Consider the following 23,849-nt stretch of genomic DNA (forward strand, 5'->3'; position numbering starts at 1 on the left):
TGCACCAATAGAAGTAAGCCATTTCAAACATTTTCAATGTTATATAACCTTAGTTTTCAAAACAGAAAAAAAAAATATTTCTTACCATTTGTAGCATCACAATCATGCTCATAATGACGTGATCGCCACAGTCCATTTACCTGCAGTATGCTTTCTGGGATAAAGGTCAATTTATCCCAGACATCCTAAATACGGCCTAAGAATAAGGGATGGCAAAGAAATTAAAACACACACGCACGCACGCACGCGTGCGCGTGTGCATACACACACACACACACACACACAGAGTTTAAAATTTTTAATTTACAAGAGAGGTCCCAGGAGGTCCTAGGAGAGACCTCATAACTGCGTAAGTAGGGGATGGATCGGAAGGATACATGACGGTGCCCCACATATAGTCCACTTATTCAAACTAGACGAGCGCACAGCAGACGGAAAGGAAGAAGTAAGCCGAGTGAAACGGAACATGGAGCATGCCTGCTGATGAGACCACGGAAATGGGAGTGGTCAATTCTGGCGGAGGGAAACCTTGCTTCATGCGGCCAAATCGTTGTCTCCACCCACTTTAAGAAGACGGTCCTGGCTCTGGAGCCTGGACGGTAGACCCTACCAGCCCCCCTCTGCTCTCCTCTGACTTCCGTTGGCCCCATCAAGCTCAGTAACTCTTCCGACTGGTCAAAGGTCCTCGGGTAACTGAACCGCGGGTTTTCTTCTCCGCATGGATCGACCGAAGTTCACAACCGCTTCATTTCTGAGGTAGGTTCTCTCTCACGGTTACCCTGGACAGGTAAAGGGGCGGTGGGGGTGGGAGCAGGTGGAAAAGCTGGGGGCCTCTGCAGATTGCTCAAGCGGTTGGGTCTTCGCTGTGCCTCCTGATAATCCTCGAGAACCGTAGGCTTCAGGGACGATGGAAAGCCTTCCGCGGTGATCCCTTTCGGGCAGAGTTAAAACTAAAACTATTGCCAGTTTGTAAGACTGCCTAACTGCTCTTCCTCAGGGAGACAAACCCCCCTCAGCCTGAGAAACCCTCAGTTCTACCAGACGCCCCGAGATTTCCTCAACCAGAAATAATAGCCTGCGCCTGATGGACTCCTTTATTGCCTCCTCTGGGATAAAGCACCAGTCTTTGTGGCCTCACAAACCCTGAAACATCCTCTCCCTAAGAGACACCCGCTGCCCCCAGTTTGGGGAGCAGCACATTGCTGCGTTAAAACTCCCCACATTCTCAGCGGGAGCGGTGGCTGCACCTGTATTCTCAGAGATTCCAACTCTCTTTAATAATTATCAAATAACCAAGAACTAGCCTCTAAATCCACTCATAATAGCGATCCTCATTTCTTTTCAACAGAGAAAAACCCCACATCCCTCTTCCTGAAAACCCGAAACATAGGATCTCTGGGCCTTTCCTCCCATCCCCCTTCTTGAGTAAAAACACCCCCCCCACCCCATCAGGAGAACTACGCCTGCTTGTGACTGCATTCCCAGCAAGGGTTTTTATATGTTTCCTTCAGGATAAGGCAAACCCCAGGCTTAACTACTAACAACAGCAGCCAACCCCCTTCAAAGACTCAAGGCTTCTATGATCATGCCCACAGAAAAGCTGCCCTCCTAATCAGTTCTTCTCCCAGAGACCTCTGGCCCCTGTTCTCATCTGACCACCCCTCTGTTTCCCTCCTCCACTCACTCCCCACCCTGTTCTTCCTCAGGGAGGGATAAGCCAAGGATGGAGAAAAGCAGAACCTTCCTTTCAGGTGACAGTCTGAGTGAGAACTTCCCTCAGTGCTTTCTCTCCACCCTGCCTGCAGGATCCTAGGTCTTAGGACCGGAAAGACTCAGGCTGTGTCCCATCCAGTTCAGACCGATCCCACCGCCATGAACAGAGGCAGCTCCTTTGCAAAAAGCTCCGGGAAGGATTCCCAGAAATCGGAGGAGAAATGCAAGGTGAGGTCATCTGGAGGGGAAGAGTTGTGGGCAAGGGGACAGCGTAGGGTGACTATATTTCTGAGGAGGTAATGTCAGAGGCAGTGCGACAAGAAGCAAGGTGCCAGGGAGATGCAGAGCCTCAGGAGCTTCCCATATTCACTCAGAACTTACCTCTCATCCCTGGAGAAAACAAAGTCTGCGACCCTCTACCTTATCTGATGACTCTCGGTTTATTCAGGAAGGAAAGAAGAGAGCCTGCCACCATCAGTAGGCACCAGTGCATGCCAGGGGATTGGCTATAAATGTTACCCTTGTTTGTTGTGGGATTCTCGAATGGAGAGATGGACACTGAGGCTCTAAACAGGAGGCAGCGTTTATTGATGCCGGCACTGGCTCAGCAGATTCTTATCCAAAAGCTGAGCTCCTATTGTAATATAATGCGTAGTTTTATACAGTCTTGTAATTCCTACACAGCTACAGATATAAGGAAGATCATTGATTCATTGGCAAACTATGAGAAAACTGATTTTAGCCGGAGAGTCCTTGAGATTGGGGGACAGTCAGGAATGAATTTGTTGGAGCAGGAAATAGCCAGGCAGGGTCAGGCTGCCACATTCCCCACTTTGATACTGAGACCCAGGACTGGGTCAGAGAGCTTCATCTCCTTCTAATTTTTGGTTTAGAGGCTGGTACCTCCATAGCATGAGGACTTTTGCTGCTGTATTATTGGCCCAATACCAGGAATGAGCCTTGGGCCACCAGTTTAGGTCCGTGTGATTTAAAAATAACATTCTTTACGTGGAGTTTCTCCAACCCACTGAGTGTATCCTGGACACATCTGACCAAGACATTCTTCCCCTACCACTTCGGAGGAGAGGACCTACCTCTGAGGTAGACCCTCTTCGCAGCGAGCCACCGTGTGGTTCCACTGGAGGAGGTAAAAGGCATCTAGACTAGTTTCCTTCCAAGGCCAATATTCACTCATGAGTGCTCCTCCACAAACGCAGCATTTAGTAATGCCAAGTTCATGGGCTGTCTTCTCAGCAAGATAAACAAATTGGTTCTTCCCTAGGTTTGGAAAGTTTACGTTTTGGCCCAAGGCAGCCTTTAGCTTATCATACATTTGTGGGCTTTGGGGTCTAGGAAACAGTGTAAGCTTAGGTGTGGTTGAATTACACAGCCATTGGACAATTTCTCCGACTGATGGGCCCTCTGCATGGTTATGGAACTTTCTCCTACTTGAGGTCCATCGCTAACATGCCCAAGTTTCCTCTAATTTTTCAGGCTCTTGGTAGGATTGGCCACTCTCAGATTTAACCTTTATGTACCCCATCCAGTATTGGAATCCCCAATGAGTGCAGATTGTGGCGTTTAGGGCACACCCTTCAGGTAGGCCAGTTACGGAAGTGAAGCTGGTGGTGGTGTCAGAACCTATCCTATACCTTTGCACGCAATGGATACAAGGGGAAGAAGAAGTGGGGAGACTGGCACCACACATGTGGCGGAGTAAGAGGAGAAGGAAAAGGGTCTTCAGGGGTCCCATCCTGATGAGACATTGTCCTCAGGCTTCTGCCGTGCGTAGATTGGTCAGCTTCCGGTATGACCAAAGCAAGGCTGATGTCTTACCCTTGGTCTGTCGGCATAGCCGGTATTTTCTTCCAAAGGGTTGCCTTGATGGGCTCAGAATAGTCCAGAACACATTCCCACTCTGCAGCTGTGGGTTTAACTCTACTGTGGTGTATCCAGAGAGCTATTTCAGCAACTTTAACTGCAGTGGGGTTAGACAAACTAACAGTAAAGGGGCCTCTCCACAGGGATTTTAGGAGCTGAATGTTCCACTCCTTTACCCAGAGTCTTCTGGCTTAAAGGAATGGACTTCAGTGGTTAAACTGACAGGGAGCCTTTCCCTAACCCATTGGCTGAGAGTCTGTAAGGTGGTCCCTGGGGCCTGAAGCTGTAGTTTCAGAGTCAATTCACCTATTTCCTTGAGGTCTCCTCATAGTCCTTTGATGAGTGGTGGTGGCCACCCATACAGGATCTTGTAGGGGGAGAACCCAGTCTTCTAGGTTGGGGCTGACCTGATTCTTAATAGTGCCATGGAGAGGACTTTGTCCCAATGTAGATGCGTCTCCTGACATAGTTTTCCCAACTGAGTCTTAAGGGTCCTGTTCATGTGTTCCACCTGTCCCAAACTATGTGGTCGATAGGCAGTATGCAATTTCCATTTAATATTTAAATTCTTGGCTAGTGGCTGCACTATTTCTGCTACAAAGGCTGCCTATTATCTGAGCCAGTGGTAATTGGTAGGCCAAATCATGGAACAATTTCTCAGAGGAGCAGTCTGGCTACTTCTCAGGCCTTCTCAGTCTGGGTGGGGTAAGCCTCTACTCAACCAGAATAGGTGTATACAAAGACCAAGAGATACTTGAGGCCCCGTGATCAAGGCATTTCAGTGAAGTCTACTTCGAGTTTCCTCAAAGGAGGTGCCGCTGACACTTTGGACCCCCACTAGGGCACACAGCCCTTGCCTGGGATTGTTGTAGGCATAGACTTTGCACTATTCACACACCGCTCGGGAGATGCTAGAGAGCCGGGGGACATAGAAGTACCAACCCAGAGTAGTTTCTAGGGTAGTGCCATCAAGATGAGTCCTTTGGTGAAATTGCTTGACAAAGACTGGGTTTAGGGTTCCAAGTACTGCAATTCTCCCATCCTTGAACTTCCACCATTCACCGGGGAGGAGGCTCCCCTCTTCAGTCTTAAACCGGGCTTCTTCTTGATGCGAGCACTTGGGTCCCATTTAGCTAATGGACAGGGAAAAGAGGAAGCAGTTAGAGCTATAGGGCTGGCCGTCTCCTTGGCCACGGCCAGTTTGGCAACATAGTCCACCCTGTGGTTGCCCCGGGCCATTATGGCGTCCCCTTTTTGATGTGCTCTGCAGTGCACGACTGCTACTTTCTTGGGGGCCCATGCAGCACCTAAGAGTTCTAGGATTTCCTTTCCATGTTTTATGTTTTTCCCCTGAATTGATTAGACCCTTCTCTTTATACAAGGCTCTGTGTACATGGAGGGTGGTGAAGGCATACTTAGAGTCGGTATATACATTAGCACACAGTCGTGCTGTCAGCTGAAGAGTGCGGGTCAAGGAGAAGGGCTCTGCCTTCTGTGCTGAGGTTCACTTAGGTAGAGGTTTTGCCTCAGTGGTGGAATATAGAGTCACCACAGCATATCCTACAAGGTGTTCTCCTCCCCTCACAAAGCTGCCACCATCAATGTAATATTCTACAACAGGGTCCTTGAGGGGCTGGTCTATCAAGTCTGGTAGTCTGGAAAACACTTCATCCATGACTTCAATGCAATCGTGGTCTGCCTGGCCAGGCCCCACAGATAGCAAGGTGGCTGGGGTCAAGGTTCGTACTACCTCTAGGTGGATGCGTGGATTCTCGCACAGCATTCCTTGGTATCTGACCATCCGGACATTACTTAGCCAATATTGTCCCTTATATTCCAGTAATGTTATTATTGAATGTGGTACTCAAACTGTCAGTTGTTGCCCCATAGTCAGTTTGTCTGCCCCTGACACAGGGAGGGCCATGGCTGCGAGTCCTCACAAGCAGGGTGGCCAGCTCTGGGCGACAGAGTCAAACTGTTTGGAGAGATAAGCCATGGGATGGTGCCAAGATCCTAGCAGTTGGGTTAAGACCCCTACTGCGACACCCATGAGCTTGTGTACGCACAGAAAGAAAGATTTGGTTAAGTCTGGGAGTCCTAGTCTGAGGACGTTAGTGAGTGCCCATTTGATTTCCTCAAAGGCCTTCTGTTGTGTAGATTCCCAGAGCAGGGGCTCCCATTCTCCTGACTTTGTGGCTTCATAAGAGGTTTGGCCAGGATGGAGAAATTAAGTGTCCAGATTCTGCAGAAGGCAGCTGCTCCGAGGAATTTGCAGATTTGTCGCCAGGTGGTAGGGACAGGAATCGAGCCGACCGTTTATTTCCTTGCTGGGCTGAGTTGGCATCGTCCCTGCAACAGGTGGAAGCCGAGGTATTTGACTCTTTCTTGGCATATTTGAGCCTTTCTTTTAGAGACCTTGTAACCTGCTTCCCAGAGGAGTTTGAAGAGTAGATGCGTTCCTTCCATGCATTCCTCATAGGATTTTCCTGCTAAGAGGAGGTCATCTACATACTGGAGTAATGTACATCTGTTTAGGTTTGCCAGGAAAGCCTTTAAATCAGAGGCTAGAGCTGTCCCAAAGATGGTCGGGGAATTCTTGAACCCCTGAGGCAGCCGTGTCCATGTCAACTGGCCCTTGTCTCCTCTTTCAGGGCTTTCCCATTAGAAGGCAAAAATAGGTTGCTCTGAGGAGCCAAGTGAATGGAGAAGAAGGCATCCTTGAGGTCCAGACAGGTGAAATAGGCTGCCTCAGCAGGGATGAGGCCCAGGAGGGTATATGGGTTAGCGATGACAGGGTGCAGGGTGACAGTTGCCTGATTGACTGCTTGTAAATCTTGGACTGGCCAGTATTCATTGGTTTGTGGCTTCTGAACCGGCAGGAGAGGTGTATTCCAGGATGATTGGCAGGGACAAAGAATTCCATACTTCAGAAATCTCTCTAAATGTTTTTAGATCCCCACTTGTGCCTTATGGGGGATGATATGCTATTTTTGGCGGGTTGGCTCAGCTTCTGGTTTTAACTCAATTACCACTGGAGGAATGTGTTGGGCCAGCCCTGGAGAGTTGTCTTCAGCCCACACTCTGGGCACCTTGAAGGGCAGCTCAAGTCCCCATTGGGACTCTTCTATGAGACTATAGAGGCACCATTCTTCTCCTTGGGGAACCATGAGCGACATGATCTTTGCTTCTGTCCTCCTCAAAGTTAGGACTGCTTGGCCATATGCGTCAAAGGTAATCTGAGCCTTTCGTTTTCCTAAAAGGTCTCGTCTCATCAGTGCTACAGGGCAGTCTGGCAGATATAGAAATTCGTGGATGACTTCTCATCCTCCTAGGTTGCACCAGCAAGGCTGCTCCCATAATGGTAGCTTGTATTTGAGAAAAGGGGCCCACAGGCCGAGTTACAACTGAGTGTTCAGCACCAGAGTCACTCATAAAGTCAATAGGTCGGCCCTCGACTATCATTTGGACCATAAGCTCCTGGGAGCCTAGCAGAATGGAGCCCGGTATGGCCTAGTGCTGGCAACACAGGCTTCTTTTCCTTCAACTGAACTTGGGAGGGCACCAAGTCTTGAGCTAGGAAAACCTACAGCTTTCCTCTACGCAGACTCTCAACCAAGGGGTTCAGCTGCAAACTATCGCCCCCCAGGAACCCATATAAGGGAATTGATCTGAGTGGCCAGGTTGACTGGTTATGACTTGAGAGAACTTCGTAATGATTTCCTTATCGAAGCTCCCCCTGCTGGCCACCCAATGCCAAAAGAGGGCCAGTTGATCTCACAAAGGGTGAAGAGTTTCTGTGGGGTGAGTTTAACTCCATAATCTTTTGAATAACCCTTTTTGAAATTCTTAAGCATACAACCTAAAAGTGTCTGTTTACTCTGTTGTCCACCCATCCTTCCACCTGTGGTCAGTGACACACATGCACTCAGAGATTCCCCTCAGCCTCTCCGGCCACGCCCCTCTCAGGGATCTGTCAGGCGCCTCTTAGCAATTGGTCGGTCGGTGTAAACCCCTAACACAGATCACTGGAGTAGACTCCTCACAGAGATCCAGTGACACCACCCTAAGCTGTATGAGGTTCCTCATGGAACCACGGATAGGGGCTCAACTCTTGCTTCATTGTCAGGTCACATCTCAGTCACACGCAATCACACACCACAAACACTCCGCCCTCCTCCCTATATACCTGAGAGGTCACGGTTTCCTCTAACAAATGTAGAGTACTCGGGTGACCTCGAGAGTTGATCAGACTCCCCTTCCGTCCTCTAATGGACAGGCTATTCCTGGGACCCGGGTCCTTACCATTCAGTCGGGCGGTGCTCCAGGGCCGGTTACTGCACCTCTCCGGGTTCCGTTGTGTTCTCGGAGCTGCCACTCAGTTCTGGAAGAGTCATCTTTCCCTACAGACAATAGGTCCACTGGCGCACCAGGTGAAATGCACTTCTCCCAGCATCCTGAGGGCCAGACCCCAAAGACAAGGGAGGCAAAAGACTGCCATCTCTGGATCCTGGACAAGCACCACAAAATGTTGCAGGATTCTTGAACAGAGAGATGGGACACCAAGGCTATAAGCACGAAGCAATATTTATTGATGTTGGCACTGGCTCAGTGGAATCTTATCCAAAAGCTGAGCCCCAATTGTAACATAATGGGCAGTATTATATGGTCTAGTCATTCCTACGTAGCTACAGATATAAGGAAGAACATTGATTAGTTGGCAAACTATAAGAAAACTGATGTTAGCTGGAGATCCTGAGAAGAGATGGGGAGGCAGTCAAGAATGAACTTGCTTGAGTTGGAAATGGCCAGGCATGGCTAGGATGCCACAAGTTCTCCTAGATAGCCATGACATCAACCAGGAGGTGTTATTATCTGAAGTTTACAGATCCAGCAAAGGTACTGTGGCGCAGGAAGAGTCTCAGCTGAAGGTCAGATATGGTTACCTGAGTTGCTGCCTGGATTCATTTTTCTTTGTTTTCTAGGCCTTCAAGGATATTTGCAAATACTTCTCTAAGGAAGAATGGGCAAAGCTGGGAAACTCACAGAAATACACCTATGTGTACATGAAGAGAAACTACGACACCATGACTAGTCTAGGTAACAACAAGTTCTGGGTCCACACAGGCCTGGGAACACATAGCCATCCCTCTTTCCCTCTATAGGCCATGGCTTCTGATTAGGCTGCAGCAAGTGTCCCCTTATTTCCTTTTGCATGGGGATAAGTCCCAGGGAAGCTTCCCACCTTCTGCTCCTGTGCAGGCATTAGGGGCGGGAGTGGCCACAGAGGTGCTCAGACTTGGATCCCGCGAGTTTCTCTCCTTCCGGCCCTTGTTCAGATCTAACAGCCGGCTGACGAGCTTGACTGTCCCTGCTGCTTTCCAGCATCCCACCCACTTCTCATGCTGTCTCTTAAAGAACAAATATTTTGCTTCTTTTAGGTCTCAATGCCACCCTCCCAGCTTTCATGAATCCTAACAAACAGACCGCAAAATCTCCTGAGAATGAAGATCAGAACCCCTGGAATCAGGGTGAGTGACAGGAAGGGCCTGGAAATTGTCCCCTGAAGCGCGACTGTTTCAGGGTTCAGCCGCTCAGGAAAGATTCTCAGGAGTTTCTCTCCTAAAGGGATCATGGCTGCATGCAGAAGGTTTAATACAGTCAGAGGCCATTCGTATAAAATCCTAAATCACGCAAAACAGGAACATATATATTTTATGGATAAGTTATTGGCAGGTGTATAAAAACCTGAATGAGAATACAACTCATCAGATTCAGGAGAGAAAAAGGAGGAGGGCAGGCATCCGTGAGGGCTGTGCAGATGCCTTCAATTGTGACTTGGTTAGAATGTTTTGTTATATTCGAATAAAGATCTCAGAGTGATATGAACAGTTGTCAGATTGTGTTTGGTCTGACTAGAGCCAGTGGTAGATGGGCACAGGTGTCTAATATTATTCTCCATAATTTTCTGTAGTTTGAGTCACTCTTTATTGAAAGGAGTTATTTTTCCTGCTGAACATCATTAATGAATCACAGGAGAATTAAGAAAACTTTGATTCAAGTGCAAATCTTCCCAAAACAACCAGAGCCAAATTTAGAGTAGTGAATAGGTACCTTAGGATAAACATCTTATGAGACAAAGCGATTAAGGCATTATGTGATGACATTCAGTTGTTTTCCTGTGCTTTACCAAACAGAATCGTACTCTCACTCGTAAATGAATCTCATTCTATGGGTTGACCTTGGGAGAGGGTTTCAGAGAGAAATCCCACACACGCACGCACACACTGAGTTTTTTCAATTGTCAGTGAGCAGATGCAACATGGGGTGAAAAAAGCAACAGATTTTAGAAATCTTTGTGCCTGCGAGCAGTGTGTTTACTCGCCAAAAAAGGGATGGGATGTGTTCAGTGGTCCTCTGCTCTGACAGCACAGTCGTAAGACCAGGTCAGAATGTTCCTGCTGTCTCCAACAGACCTGTGACTCCCCAATTCAACAGGCCAGATTCCACAAGCTCCCAAAATTACTGTCAGAGGTCTCAGAATCCAGAGCTTGCCTATAGACAAGGTTTTTGACATTGGGGAATGTGTTTAGACTGCAAACTTTCCAGAATCGCTGACTAAATCATTCCTTGTGTAACACACACTTAACAGCTTCGTTGAGGTGTTATTGACATGGTATAAAATTCACCCGTTTTAAGTCTATAGTGATTTTTAGTTGTCACACACCTTTATGTGGATACAGTTCAAATTCCTAAACAACCCATTTCATTCTTTGGGTAAAAAGTAGGAAGCGTGTAATGTAACAGGATGAGGCATTTGATGCGATTTAGCTCACATTTTGTAAATCATCAGAAGGAAAGTGGTGAATTTACACCATCAGTAAATGCCATAAATAAGTCATTATTAAATAATTCCATAGCCAGGCTCAAAATAAGCCCTTGACACTGAATGGATTCATACCATCTGCTGCAGAATTCCCTGATATTCCAGGATAATCTCTGGAGTTTGGGATTATTCAGCAAAAAGAACACTTCTGCTGTATCACTTTCTTTTAGATGGGTGTCCACAGGAAACTTCCGACCTGCAACACCTGAAGGTGAGTATCTCCCAAATCTGAAGGACCACAGGGCCTTTCTCCCTCCACTGATGTGAATTTGGTAAGAATGGGAGAACTTCGAAACTGGCCTGGTCCTCCCTGCCTCTCTTTCCTTGTCTATCACAAAGCCAGATTGAGCATCAGTAGTTTAATAATTAGCATCTGTGATACCTGATACTACTTATGCGTTCATAGTTATGTCATATATTCCTTTAGCATTTCACATGCAATAATTTATTTAATCCTTAAGAAAACCTTTATGAAGTTGTTACTGTTATATACAAATAATGGTGAGAATATTTTTAAAAATAATATCTAATAATAACCATGATGTTATGTTTACAGAGTCATTAATTTTCCTGAGACCGTGGTGGCAATGACGGTAGTCTAATCCAAAGCTCCAAAACATTTCCAAGCTTATGGATATTTCATGTTTATGAAGTTCAGGTCGACTCCTTAGGATTTTCCCCCAAAGCTGCTGCTTCTGCTTCCCTTTAGATTCTCTTATGACAACAGGAAGTACCGGTCTCCTCTCCTCTGTCACAGAAACACTCTCACGTTGCTCTAGAATGGCTTAGACCCTGGGTCTCTCGCTAATGGGAGCTCCTTCAGGCCTTACCTGCACCTCAGACATCTCTGAAGAATCAGGTCAGCCAGAATGTGTATTGAATAAGTGATTCCACAATTACAGATTAAACCAGTCGAGAGGGGAAAGGGATCTGGGAGTTAGGTTGCCACAGTGGGGACAGTTGAGGAGAGAACTCAAAAGAGTCATAAGAGAAAGTATTCCTCTTTGTTATTACCACATTGCAAGTGTTTACAAGCTCAGAGCGTTGGGTTCACCTGTTGTCCACTGTTCCCTGAATGAGGGAGCCAAATGAAAGGCAACTGAAGTATGCTGGCCATATCACACCCTGACACAAGCAGAACTGACGTGGGAACCCCCTCCTTATTTTCACACAAATGATTTTTCCAGGGTAGGACAGTATGTCGCAAGGCGCACTCCTTTCTTTACTGTCTCCATAGATTTCTGTGCACCATCCTTTCCTCTCCTTTCCCCACATTCATGTCCCCCACACCATTTCCCAGCAGTGTTTCATCCTCTCTATGCACTTTTATAGGTTCTCTCCCAGAAGCTGTTTATTCGCTTATATGAGATTACTTACATTTCATAGAAAGCCCTCCTTGCTTTCACAGATGTCACAGGTCTTAAAAGGCTATTTCTTTTTTTTTGATTCAACATAGTTTATTTCCTTTCTTTTAGCGTTTTATTTTATTTTATTTTATTATGAGTTTTAAGTATATAGCACATTGGCTAGACATTTATATAATTTATGAAACTATCCCCCTGATTGCTCTTACTGTCCTCTGACTCTACGCCTAGCCATTACCTTACAGCTGACTCTATTCCCTGTGCCGTGCTCCCCATCCCTGTGATCATCTATCAATTACTAATTTGTACTTCTTTAACCCTTTATCACTTTCTTCCAGCCCGACAACCCCCTCCCCTCTGGCTCTCACCAGGTTGTCCTCTATATTTCTGAGTCTCTTTTCAATTACTTTGACATTTTTCCCTTAGAGTCCGCATATAAGTGAAATCAAATGGTATTTATCTTTCTCTGTCTGACATATTTGACTCAGCATTATACTCTCTAGGTCTATCCATACCATTGCAAATGTTAGAATTTCATTTTTTATGGCTGAGTAATATTCCATTATATTTATGGACCATAACCTCTTTTTTTCCAACTATTTTTTATTTGTTTATTTTTTATATTGACATTGGTACTATCATTATCATTTATTTATCAATTTTGTTTATCCTTTCAAAGAACCAGCTCTTGATTTCATAAATCTTTTGTACTGTTTTTCTAGACTCTATTTCATTTACTTCTTCTCTGATCTTTATTATTTCTTTCCTTCTATTCACTTTGGGCTTTGTTTGCTGTTCTTTTTCTAGTCCTTTTAAATGTAAGGTAAGATTGTTTATTTGGGCTTTTTCTTGTTTCTTGAGGTAGGCCTGTATTGTCCTGAATCTCCCTCTTAGGTCTGCTTCGCTGTGTTCCACAGATTTTGAGTCATATTTTCCTTTTCATTTGTCTCTAGGTATCTTTTGATTCCTTCCTTAATCTCATTGTTGACCAATTCACTGTTGAGTAGCATGTTATTTATCCTTCACGTGTGTGTGTACTATCCAGTTTTTTTCTTATAGTTGATTTCTGGTTTCATACCATTGTGATCAGAGAAGATGGTTGACATGATGTCAATCTTCTTAAATTTATTGATACTTTTTTTGTGGTCTAACATGTGGTCTATCCTGGAAAATGTTCCATGCGCACTTAAGAAAATTGTATATCTTGCTGCTTTGGGGTGAAATTCTCTGAAAATACCCATTAAATCTATCTGGTCTAGTGTATCAGTTAAGCCTACTGTTTCCTTGTTGATTTTTTGCCTGGAAGATCTGCCCATTGGTATCAGTGGGGTTTTTGAGTCTCCTACTTTGAGTGTGTTACTGTTGATCTCTCCTTTTATGTCAGTCAATAATTGCCTTATATATGTAGGTGCTCATATATTGGGTGCATATAAATTTACTAGCACTATGTCTTCTTGGTGTATTGATCCCTTTATCATTATGTAATGCCCTTCTTTGTCTCTTATTATAGGCTTTGTTTTAAAGTCTATTTTGTCTGATATAAGCATTGCTACCCCAGATTTTTTTTTCATTTGCATGAAATATCTTTTTCTATCTCTTTACTTTCAGTCTTTGTGTGTCATTTGATCTGAAGTGGGTCTGTTATAGACATCATATACATGGGCTTCATTTTCTTATCCATTCTTCTACCCTATGTCTTTTGATTGGAGCACTTAATCCATTCACATTTAAAGCGATTATTGATAGGTACATATTAATACCATTTTATTATTCATATTTGTTTGTTTATTCCCCTTTTTTTAAAAAAAGTCCCTTTAACATTTCTTGTAATACTTTTTGTGTGTGTGTGATGAATTTCTTCAGTTTTTTTCTATCTGGGAAACACTTTATTTCACCTTCAATTTTAATAGGTAGCCTTGCAGGGTGGAGTAGTCTTGGTTGTAGGTTCTTAATTTTCACCACATTGAATATTTTCTGTCAATTCCTTCTCCCCTGCAAAATTCCTCTTGAGGTGTCTGCTGACATTGTTATGGGAGTACCCTTTTAGTAACTAGCTGCCTTTATCTTGCTGCTTTTAGAATTCTCTGATTATTAGCAACCTTGAGCATCTTTTCATATGTCTGTTAGCCATGTGTATTTCCTCTTTGGAGAAGTATCTGTTCAGGTCTTCTACCCTGTTTTACTTGGATTGTTTTTTTGCTGTTGAGTTGTATAAGTTCTTTATATATTGTGGATATTAACTCCTTATTGGATGTATGATTAGCTACTATCTTCTCCAAATCAATCAGTTGTCTTTTTGTTTTGTTGATGGTTTTCTTTGCTGTACAAAAACTTTTTAATTTAATGTAGTCTCGTTTGTTTATTTTTTCTTTTGTTTCTCTTGCCCAAGGAGATGTATCCAAAAAGAAATTCATATTAGTAATATCAGAGAATTTACTGCCTATGTTTTCTTCTAGAAGTTTTATGGTTTTATTCTTACACTTAAGTCTTTAACCATTTCAGTCTTTTCTTGTATATGGTGTTAGAAGGCGGTCTAGCTTTTTCTTTTTCTTTTTTTTTTGCATGTCCAATTTCTCCCTGACATCATTTATTGAAGAGACTGTCTTTACCCATTGTGTATTCTTGACTCCTTTGTCTTATATTAAGTGAATAGGCATAAATTTATTTCTGAGCTCTCTATTCTATTCCATTGATCAATGTATCTCTTTTTATGCCAGTGCCATGCTGTTTTGATTACAAAGCCTTGCAGTACAGTTTCATATCAGGTAGTATGATACCTCCAACTTTGTTCTTTCTTAAGATTGCCATGATTATTCGAGGTCTTTTGTGGTTCCATATAAATTTTAGGATTATTTGTTCTAGCTTCCTGAAAAATGTGTTTGGTATTTTGTTAGGGATTGCATTGAATTTATAGATTGCTTTGGGTAGTATGGCCATTTTAACAATGTTGATTCTTTCTACCCATGAACAGGGTATATGCTTCTATTTATTTGTATCTTCTTCAATTTCTTTTTCAATGACCTATAATTTTCTGAAAACAGGTCTTTTACCTCCTTGGTCAATTTGATTCCCAGATATTTTATAGTTTTTGATGCAATCGTAAATGGGATTATTCTCTTAATTTCTCTTTTCTGAAAGTTCATTATTGGTGGATAACAATTCCACTGACTTCTGAATATTTATTTTGTAACCTGCTACTTTACTGATTTCATTGATCAGTTTTAACAGTATTTTGATGGAATCTTTAGGGTTCTCTCTATACAGTATCACGTCATCAGCAAATGACGAGAGTTTTTACTTCCTTTCCAATTCAAATGCCTTCTACTTCTCTTTCTTGTCTTATTGCGATGGCTAAGATTTCTAGTACAATGTTGGAGAGGAGTGGTGAAAGTAGGCATCCGTGTCTTGTTCCTGATCTTAAGGAAAATACTTTTAGCCTTTCCTCATTGAGTATGTTAGCTATAGATTTGTCATCTATGCCCTTTATTATGTTGAGGTATATTCCCTCTATTTCCACTTTGATGAGAGTTTTTATCATAACTGGATGCTGGATTTGTCAAATGCTTTTTCCTCATCTATGATCATATGGTTTTTATCCTTTGATTTGTTAATGTGGTGTATCACATTAATTGATTTGTGGATATTGAACCAACATTGCATTCCAGGAATAAATCCAACTTGATCATTGGGTATGATATTTTTAATGTATTGCTGAATTCAGATTACTACTTTTTTTATAATTTTTTATTTTTTAGGCAAGGAAACCCTCGGTTGACTTCACAGATTGCAAGGAACTTGTCAGCTTACAATCACTTTTTTTATTCCTATAGCACCTGATCTTCGTAGGTGGTCTCCCATCAAAGTACTAACCAGGCCCAACCCTGCTTAGTTTCCAAGCCAAGACGGGTTCGGGCTTGTTCAGGGTGGGTTGGCCATAGACCAGATTGCTAATATTTTGTGGAGGATTTTTGCACCAGCGTTCATAAGAGATATTGGCCTATAGTTTTCTTTTTTGTAATGTCTTTGCCTGGTTTTGGAATCCAGGTAATAGTGGCCTCATAAAAGGAATTAGCGTGCCTTCCCTCTTCTTGAATTTTTTGGAATAGTTTGAGAATAGGTGATAATTCTTCTTTGAGTGTTTGATAAAATTCGCCTATAAAGTCATCTGGTCCAGGACTTTTGTTTTGGGGAGGTTTTTGATTACTGATTCTATTTCATTGGTGGTAATAAGCTGGTTCAGATTTTCTGTTTCTTCTTGATTCGGTCTTGGGAGATTGTATGTTTCTAGGAATTTGTCCACTTCTTCCCAATCATCCAACATGTTGGCATATGATTGCTTGTAGTATTTTTTTTATAATACATTGTATTTCTGTGGAATCCGTGGTTATTTCTCCTCTTTCATTTCTGATTTTATTTATTTAAGTCCTCTCTCTGTTTTCCTTGAAGAGTCTGGCTAAGGGTTTGTTAATTTTGTTTATTCTTTCAAAGAACCAGCTCTTGGTTCTTGGTTTCATTAATCTTTTGCATTACTTTTCCAGACTCTATTTTGTTTATTTCCTCTCTGATCTTTATTATTTCTTTCCTTCTATTCACTTTGGGCTTTGTTTGCTGTTCTTTTTCTAGTTCTTTTAGTTGTAAGATTAGATTTTTCATTTGAGCTTTTTCTTGTTTTTTGAGGTAGGTCTGTATTGCTATGAATTTCGTTCTTAGGACTGCTTTTGCTGTGTCCCATAAATGTTGAGTCATTGTGTTTTCATTTTCATTTAGTATCTTCTGGTATAGGTATCTTTTGATTTCTTTCTTGATTGCATTAATAATCCATTCATTGTTTAGTGGCATGTTATGCAGCCTCCATGTGTTTGTACATTTTCTCATTTTTTTCTTGCAATTGATTTCTAGTTTCATGCCATTGTGATCTGAGAAGATGCTTGATATGATTTCAGTCTTCTTGAACTTGTAGAGACTTAGTTTGTGTCCTAACATGTGGTCTATCTTTGAGAATGTCCCATGTGCACTTGAGAAGAATGTGTATTCTGCAGTTTTGGGGTATAATTCTCTGTCAATATTTATTAAGTCCACCTGTTCAAGTGTATCTTTTAGGCCCATCTGTTTCCTTGCTAATTTTTTGCCTAGAGGATCTATCCAGTGCTGTCAATGGGGTGTTGAAGTCTCCTGCTATGATTGTGTTACTATCGATCTCTCCTTTTTTGTCACTCAATAATTGCTTTGTGTATGTAGGTGCACCTATGTTGGGTGCATATATGTTTACTAGGGTTATGTCCTCTTGATTTTGATCCCTTTATTATTATGTAATGTCCTTCTTTGTCTCTTATTATAGCCTTTGTTTTAAAATCTATTTTATCTGATATAAGTATTGCTACCCTGCCTTTTTTTTTCATTTCCGTTTGTGTGAAATATCTTTTTCCATCCCTTTACTTTCAGTCTATTGAGTGTCCTTTGATCTGAAGTTGGTTTCTTGTAGACAGTATATGTATAGGTCTTGTTTTCTTATCCATTCGGTTACCCTATGTCTGTTGATTGGAGCATTTAATCCATTTACATTTAAAGTGATTATTGATAGGCACATAATATTGCCATTTTATTAACTGCATTTATTTGTTTTTCCACATTTTTTTATAGAAGGCCCTTTAACACTTCTTGTAATACTGGCTTGTTTGTGATGAGTTCCTTAAGCTTTTTCCTGTCTGGGAAGCTCTTATCTCACCTGCCATTTTAATTGAAAGCCTTGCTAGGTAGATTATTGAGGTTGTAACATCTTGTTTTTCATAGCTTTGAATATTTCTTGCCAGTCCTTTCTGACCTGCAAAGTTTCTGTTTAAAATCATCAGACATTCCTATGTGAGTACCCTTGTAAATAACTAACTGCCTTTCTCTTGCTATTTTTAAGATTCTCTCTTTGTCTTTGACCTTTAGCATTTTCATTATGGTGTGTCTTAGTGTGGGTCTGGATATTCGAATACCTCTTGGTTGGGACTCTTTGTGCTTCCTGGACCTGTATGTCTAATTCCTTTGCCAGGTTAAGGAAGTTTCTGTCATTATTCCTTCTAATAAATTCTTAACCCTTTGCTCCTCCTCTCTCTTCTTATTCTGGTACTCCTACCTGCAGATATTGTTACACTTCACGTTGTCCTAAAGGTCTCTTAAACTATCCTCAGTTTTTTTTCTTATTTTTTCTTTTGCTGTTCCAATTGGGTATCTTCTGCTACCTTGTCTTCCAGTTTGCTAATTCGACCTTCTGCTTCATCCAGTCTACTGTTGAATCCTTCTAGTGTATTCTTCATTCAGCTATTATATTCTTCATTTGTCTGGTTCTTTTTATGGTTTCTGTGTGATTTTTTATGCTTACTATTTCTGTTGAGGCTCTCATTGAGCTCATCCATTCTTCTCCTAAGTTTGTTGAACATCCTTATAACCATTATTTTGAAATCTGTCTCTGGTAGATAGCTTGTCTCCATTTCATTTAGCTTATTTTCTGGAGTTTTATCCTGTTCCTTCATTTGTGGCATGTTTCTTTGTTTTCTCATCTTATTGGCCTCTCTGTGTTCATTTCTATGTGTTAGCAAGATTTGTTTCATCTGTCAGCCTTGGCCAGATGGCCTTATGTGGAAGGCATCCTGTGTGGCCCAGTGGTGCACTCTCCTTGATTCCCTGTGCTTGGGGCTCTGGACGTGTTCTTTCTGTAGGTTGTTTGCGATCTTCTGCTGTCACCAAGCCTTTATTGGTATTAGTACATCAGTGATGGGATTAACGCTTGGACTGACTGTCGGAATTGTCTATGCCCACAAAATATGAGATGCTATGTGCAGGCTAACCCCACTGAGTAGGATTAGCCCCTAGTAGGCTGTGTACTTGTTGAGACCACTTTTGTGTATACTGCTTATGGGGCTCGTCAGAATTTCTCTGTTGTGTTCTAGTGCTAGTCTCCAAGTGTGTTAGTTCTGTGGCCCCTTGGGAGTGGCTCTCCAGTAGGCCACTGCCTTTGATTGTTTCTGGCTACCTAATGAGAGCTACAAAGAAATTCACAAATGGTTGCTGCCTATGCTGGATCTAAAGGTAAGTGAATGAGACAATGCTGTTGGCAGCAGTCCTGTTATACCCCATCCCTGGCCTAAGGCAGTTCAGCAGAAGAACCAGTGTGCCTCCGGGCATGAGGATGCCTGTCATTTGCCCTTAAGACTCTGCAACTGGAAGAGCCTCTGGGTGATTCGTGGATTAGGTGGTACAGGGACCCTGGGAGTCACCTTGATATATGGAGGAAATTTCCCCCTTGCCACTGCAGTGTCATTTTATATGCCAGCACTGTCTCCATGGCACCCTCTAAGTCTCAGATCACAGCAAGGTCAGCCACTGCCCACCTCGAGCCGATAAACGCCAAGGTCTGTTCAAGAATTACTGAACCTCATGGGCACTGGTTTGTGGCCCGACACCGAAAGTTTCTCTCAGATGCACAGGCTTTGTGTGGGCCACACAGTGCTATTGTTTGCTGTTGAATTCATGTCCCAAGGAAAGAACAGAATGGGACTGAGTTGCCTGGGAACAGGCTTTCCACAAGTAACTTGTGGGTTTGTTGGGGTGACGCCTCAGTGAGGTATGGGGCCATCAGGCCTATACAGCACCAGATTTGCTGCCAAATCTGGGACATCAGGGTCCCACAAGTGTCACAGATCACTGTGAGACCTACTGCCATCTGGGATAGGCCCACAAACCTCTGCGGTCTGCTCAAGCGATATTGTATCTTGTGCTGGCAGCAGTGATCTCTCTGCTGTTTTCCCCGAAATTTGAGCACTGCAGTACTGAAGTCTGTTGCCTGAGCAGAATGTGTAACTCCGGCTAGGGGCAGGGCAGGGGCAGCTGCCTGTCAATGGGCCACAGGCACTTTGTGGATTGGATGGGGCAAGATCTCAGGGAGACAAGGGCCCTCAGGCCGATACAGCCTCAGTTTTGTTGCAACTTTTGTGTTCATGTGTTCCCACAGGAGTCACGGGTCATAGTAAGACTAGCTGCCATCTGGGGCGGTCCCACAGACCCCTATTATCCCCCCTAAGCGATATTGCAGCTCTTGCAGGCAGCAGTGGTCTGCATGCAACTGATTTCCCAGAAATGCATGCACTGTGCTAGCAAAATTCTTTCGCCTGTGCAGAATGTGTAGCCGTGGAAAGGGGCAGGGCAGGGATGGTTGCCTGTCAATGTGCTACAGTGGGCAATTTGTGGGTTGGGTGGGGTGGAGTCTCGGGGAGACAAGGGCCATCAGGCCAATACAGCCTCAGTCTTGCTGCAGCTTCCATGTCCACCCACGCATTCCCACAAGTCACAGATCACGGCAAGACCAGCTACTGTCTGGGACTGGCCCACAGATCCCGTGATCCTCCCAAGCTCATCTTGGCAGTAGTGGTCTGCCCGAAACTGTCCCTGAAATGCACTCACAGTACTGGCTGAGGTCTGTTGCCTGCGCCAAATGTTCAGCCCTAGAAAAGGGCAAAGCAGGGGCAGCCACCCAGCCACAAGCTGCCCTGAGCAATCTGTGGGTTGGGTAGGATGGGCTGATTTTCCCAGGCCAGCACAGCTTCAGAATTGCCTGTGCAGGTAGACGGTTCAGTACAGTCACACCACTGCTCATATATAGACTGCCCGTAGGTGGGCCCTGACTAAGGCACAATGGCGGCTGTCTGTCCGGCCCGCGTTCCTGTGCTACTCAATGCAGTCTTTCCCCGTATGACTCCTGCTAGAGCCTCTGTCTCTCTGCTGGTGCCCAGGGTGTGTGTGTCTATAGGTGGGAGTCTGCATGAGCCCTTTAAAAGGATGTCTGAGATTTCAGTGTCCTTCCATTTCACCTGGCCGGACAGAATCCTCTCTGATTTTTATAGTCAGAATTTTTGGAGACTTCTTTATCCTGGGCTGGGGAGCCCCTGTATGGTGTGAGGACCCCTCTCTTCTTTGAGGGGGCCCACTGCAGCCATGGCCTCACTCTCGGTGCTCCACCACCACCCACAGGTGCGGGTCCAGCCTGAATTCTGACTTAGCCCCTCCTACCAGCTTTGATGTAGCTCCTTCTTTATGTTATCAGATATATGTGTTATGATCAACTGGACTTCAGGTGATTCTCCATGTTTTTTTTTTAAATTAAGTTTATTGGGATAACATTGGTTAATACAATTATATAATTGCAGTTGTACATTACAATTTGACGTCTGTGTATTCTATTGTGTATTTACCACCCAGAGTCCAGTTTCCTTTGGCTATCATATATTTGATCCCATTTACCCACTTCACACCCTCCCCCTGCCCCCCTATGTTTGACCCCCTGTAACTGTCTACCTACCCCCTCCTCTCCCACCTCCTACCCTCTGGTTCATGTCCATGAGTCTCTATTTGTTTTTCCTGCTCGTTTGTTGATTTTAGGTTTATATCCCACATACAAGTGATATCATATGATTTTTCAGCTTTTTCTGTCTTTATTTCGCTTAGCACGATTATCTCAAGATCCATCCAGGTTGTGGCAAATGGTAGGATTTCATCTCTTCTTATAGCTGAGTAGTATTCCATTGTATATATGTACCACAGCTTCTTTAGCCAATCATCTATCGTAGAACACTTCGGTTGCTTCCATGTGCTGGCCACTGTGAATAATGCTGCTATGAACATCGGTCTCCACATTCTTTTACAATATGGTTGTAGTTTTAATTTGGTCCTAGAGGAGGTGAACCCTGCTTTTACTTAGTCGCAATCTTGACCCTCTCTCTCTCTCTAGAATGCTATTCTTTTCCAAATCTTCCATGTGCCACACTCTCGCTTACATGGAGACTTCTGCTGTGTATGAGAGTGTCGAACCAGAAACTGTGAAGACAAGCATTCTGGTCTTGCAAACACCCTTCACTTAGGCCGTACCATTTTCTTCTGACCTCCCAGGTTCTTCACAATTCATGTTCGAGTCATGTAGTGATCTCCCAGAGTTGTGGAAAATATTGATTAATGTACTGCACGTAAAGACACTTTGTAAGCCCTAAAGCAGTAGATCAATGGCATTGATAACGTTTCTATGTGACTTTTACATGAAAAGGAGATGCCTAAGAAGCTAGCAAGCGAAGAACATGATTTGAAACCACTACTAGAATCACCTGGCCCAGAGCTACCTCAGAAACGGTTGTGTTCGCCAGGAAAAGCAAATGCCTCTTGTCAGCAGATGGAGAAGTCAGCAGGTAAGGGGAAATCATTTGGGAAGAACTCTTCTGGCCCTCCTAGAGTGGGAGATGGATCCTGGACATGACTGGGTCCAGGCTGGACTGAGGATGTCGTTCAGCACCAGCTGAGCCATTAATACATGACTTCCAGAGTCACAGATTAAGTCGTCATTGATATAAAAGCCATGTATTCATGGGCAAGCCTTCTGAATTCTCTGAGCTCCAGATTCCTAGTCCATAAAATGGAAATAAAGAATCATAGTTCATAAATTGTTTGAAGGTGCTAAATGGAAAGGTTAATGACATGAAAGGTGCTCAAAAAATTCTAACCACAATAACCTGGGAAAATACCATACTCAGAGTTGTATCCCCAGCCCTCAGCTGACACACAATATGACCTTAAAAATATATGCTGAAAGAATGTTTTAATGAATGTTCTGGTAAGTAAAGAAGTGTGGAATCTAATCCTGACAGTGGTAGGAGACAAAACTAAAACTCTTAGGTGGCATTTGGAGTGTACTTGTGCAAGGCATATTTCAGCCTCTCTAAGCAGATGTGGAAGGCCCCAGGGCACTTGGCATAAAGGAGGCAGCTCATCTGATAAACAGAGCCCAACACTCCACAACTCCCCATTGACCAACTCTTTTCCACCACAGGATCCAGGGCAGTGAAGACTAATGTCTGGGCCCACAGGCTGCGGGAAAGAAAGAACACAGTTGTGTATGAAGAGATCAGTGACCCCGAGGAAGATGAATAACTCTGTGACACTTCAGTCCAAGCCACATCCCTGCAAAACACACTGTTCTTAATGGTACCAGTATCCAAATTTCAGTTTCCCTAAAACCATTCCTTTCTCAGAGACTCTGGGGTGCCACATGGATACTAAATGATGAGGCTTTCCAGACTCTTTCTACTCCATCCTCTGTATATCTAGGGATCTTCCCCACCAAGGGTACCCTGGGCTCCAAAACCTGGTCAGCTCCCGATGTATAGGCTACACGTTCTCCTAGCCTAGGAACTCATAGGACAGGTGAAGGAGTCTCTGACATGAGCAGAAGTTTTGCCTTGAGAAGCAGTGGGAAGTGCGTCCAGATCGTGAGGTTGAGCAGAATCAGGGCCCTGCAGGTCAGCATGAGGGCCTGAGTATTGATGGATCTGGCTATGGGAGCTCACTGCCATTTATTCTCCTCTCTCCTTGCCTTTACCTCAGGGATATGACAAGTACCCATGATAAAAAGCAGAACCTAGTGGCCTTTCATGGACATGGGCCAGGCCGTGAACTCTTGACCATAAGGTGGACAGCAAGTGAAAGAAAGAGTTGACAACAGTGAAAAGTTAAGCACGATGGTTCTGACTAGGTGCCTAACATTCCACTAGAAGTTAGCATCTCGTTAGCACTATAATGAAGGTATAATATTTGTCTGTGTGTCCATGCACTTACCTCAGGAAACAAGTGTTGTAAGGTATCTCTGCACAGAAGAGCTCTCCCCTCCCCTCTCCAGATGTGACTCCTGAGGGAAGTTCTGGGGGTTTGAGTCAAACTTTTTCCTCTACGTTTTGAAAAACACACAGGCTACCACCATGAGCTTGTCCCACTTACTATTCTCCAGTAACAGTATGTCCTGGGGATTTCTCCCTTGTTCCATTCCATGTTCAACAGGTGCTCCATGCTGCCAACCCCCATTATTCATATGCTGCATAGTTTGCTGACAGTTAATAAACAAGTTTTTCTCAATTGTTTGCTCCATCAGTCTTGTGCACATAACCTTGTGCACATGTGTGAGTGTTTTGTTGGCACACATTGCTAGA

The 23,849-nt window shown here is 43.8% G+C and overlaps 1 protein-coding gene and 1 pseudogene across 1 annotated transcript; one reads left to right on the plus strand and one right to left on the minus strand.

Moving 5' to 3' along the window:
• Positions 1-605: 605 nt before the first annotated feature.
• Positions 606-22,838, plus strand: LOC107504442 (putative protein SSX6). Its single transcript, XM_036226965.1, has 7 exons — positions 606-756; positions 1,806-1,941; positions 8,577-8,691; positions 9,033-9,122; positions 10,648-10,688; positions 21,920-22,058; positions 22,697-22,838. Exons 1-7 carry the CDS (start codon positions 719-721, stop codon positions 22,795-22,797), a joined length of 660 nt encoding a protein of 219 aa, XP_036082858.1. The 5' UTR covers positions 606-718; the 3' UTR covers positions 22,798-22,838.
• Positions 15,663-15,781, minus strand: LOC118607896 (annotated as a pseudogene).
• Positions 22,839-23,849: the final 1,011 nt, after the last annotated feature.

This window comes from Rousettus aegyptiacus, unplaced genomic scaffold, assembly GCF_014176215.1.
Source record: "Rousettus aegyptiacus isolate mRouAeg1 unplaced genomic scaffold, mRouAeg1.p scaffold_m13_p_9, whole genome shotgun sequence".
Taxonomy (NCBI): domain Eukaryota; kingdom Metazoa; phylum Chordata; class Mammalia; order Chiroptera; family Pteropodidae; genus Rousettus; species Rousettus aegyptiacus.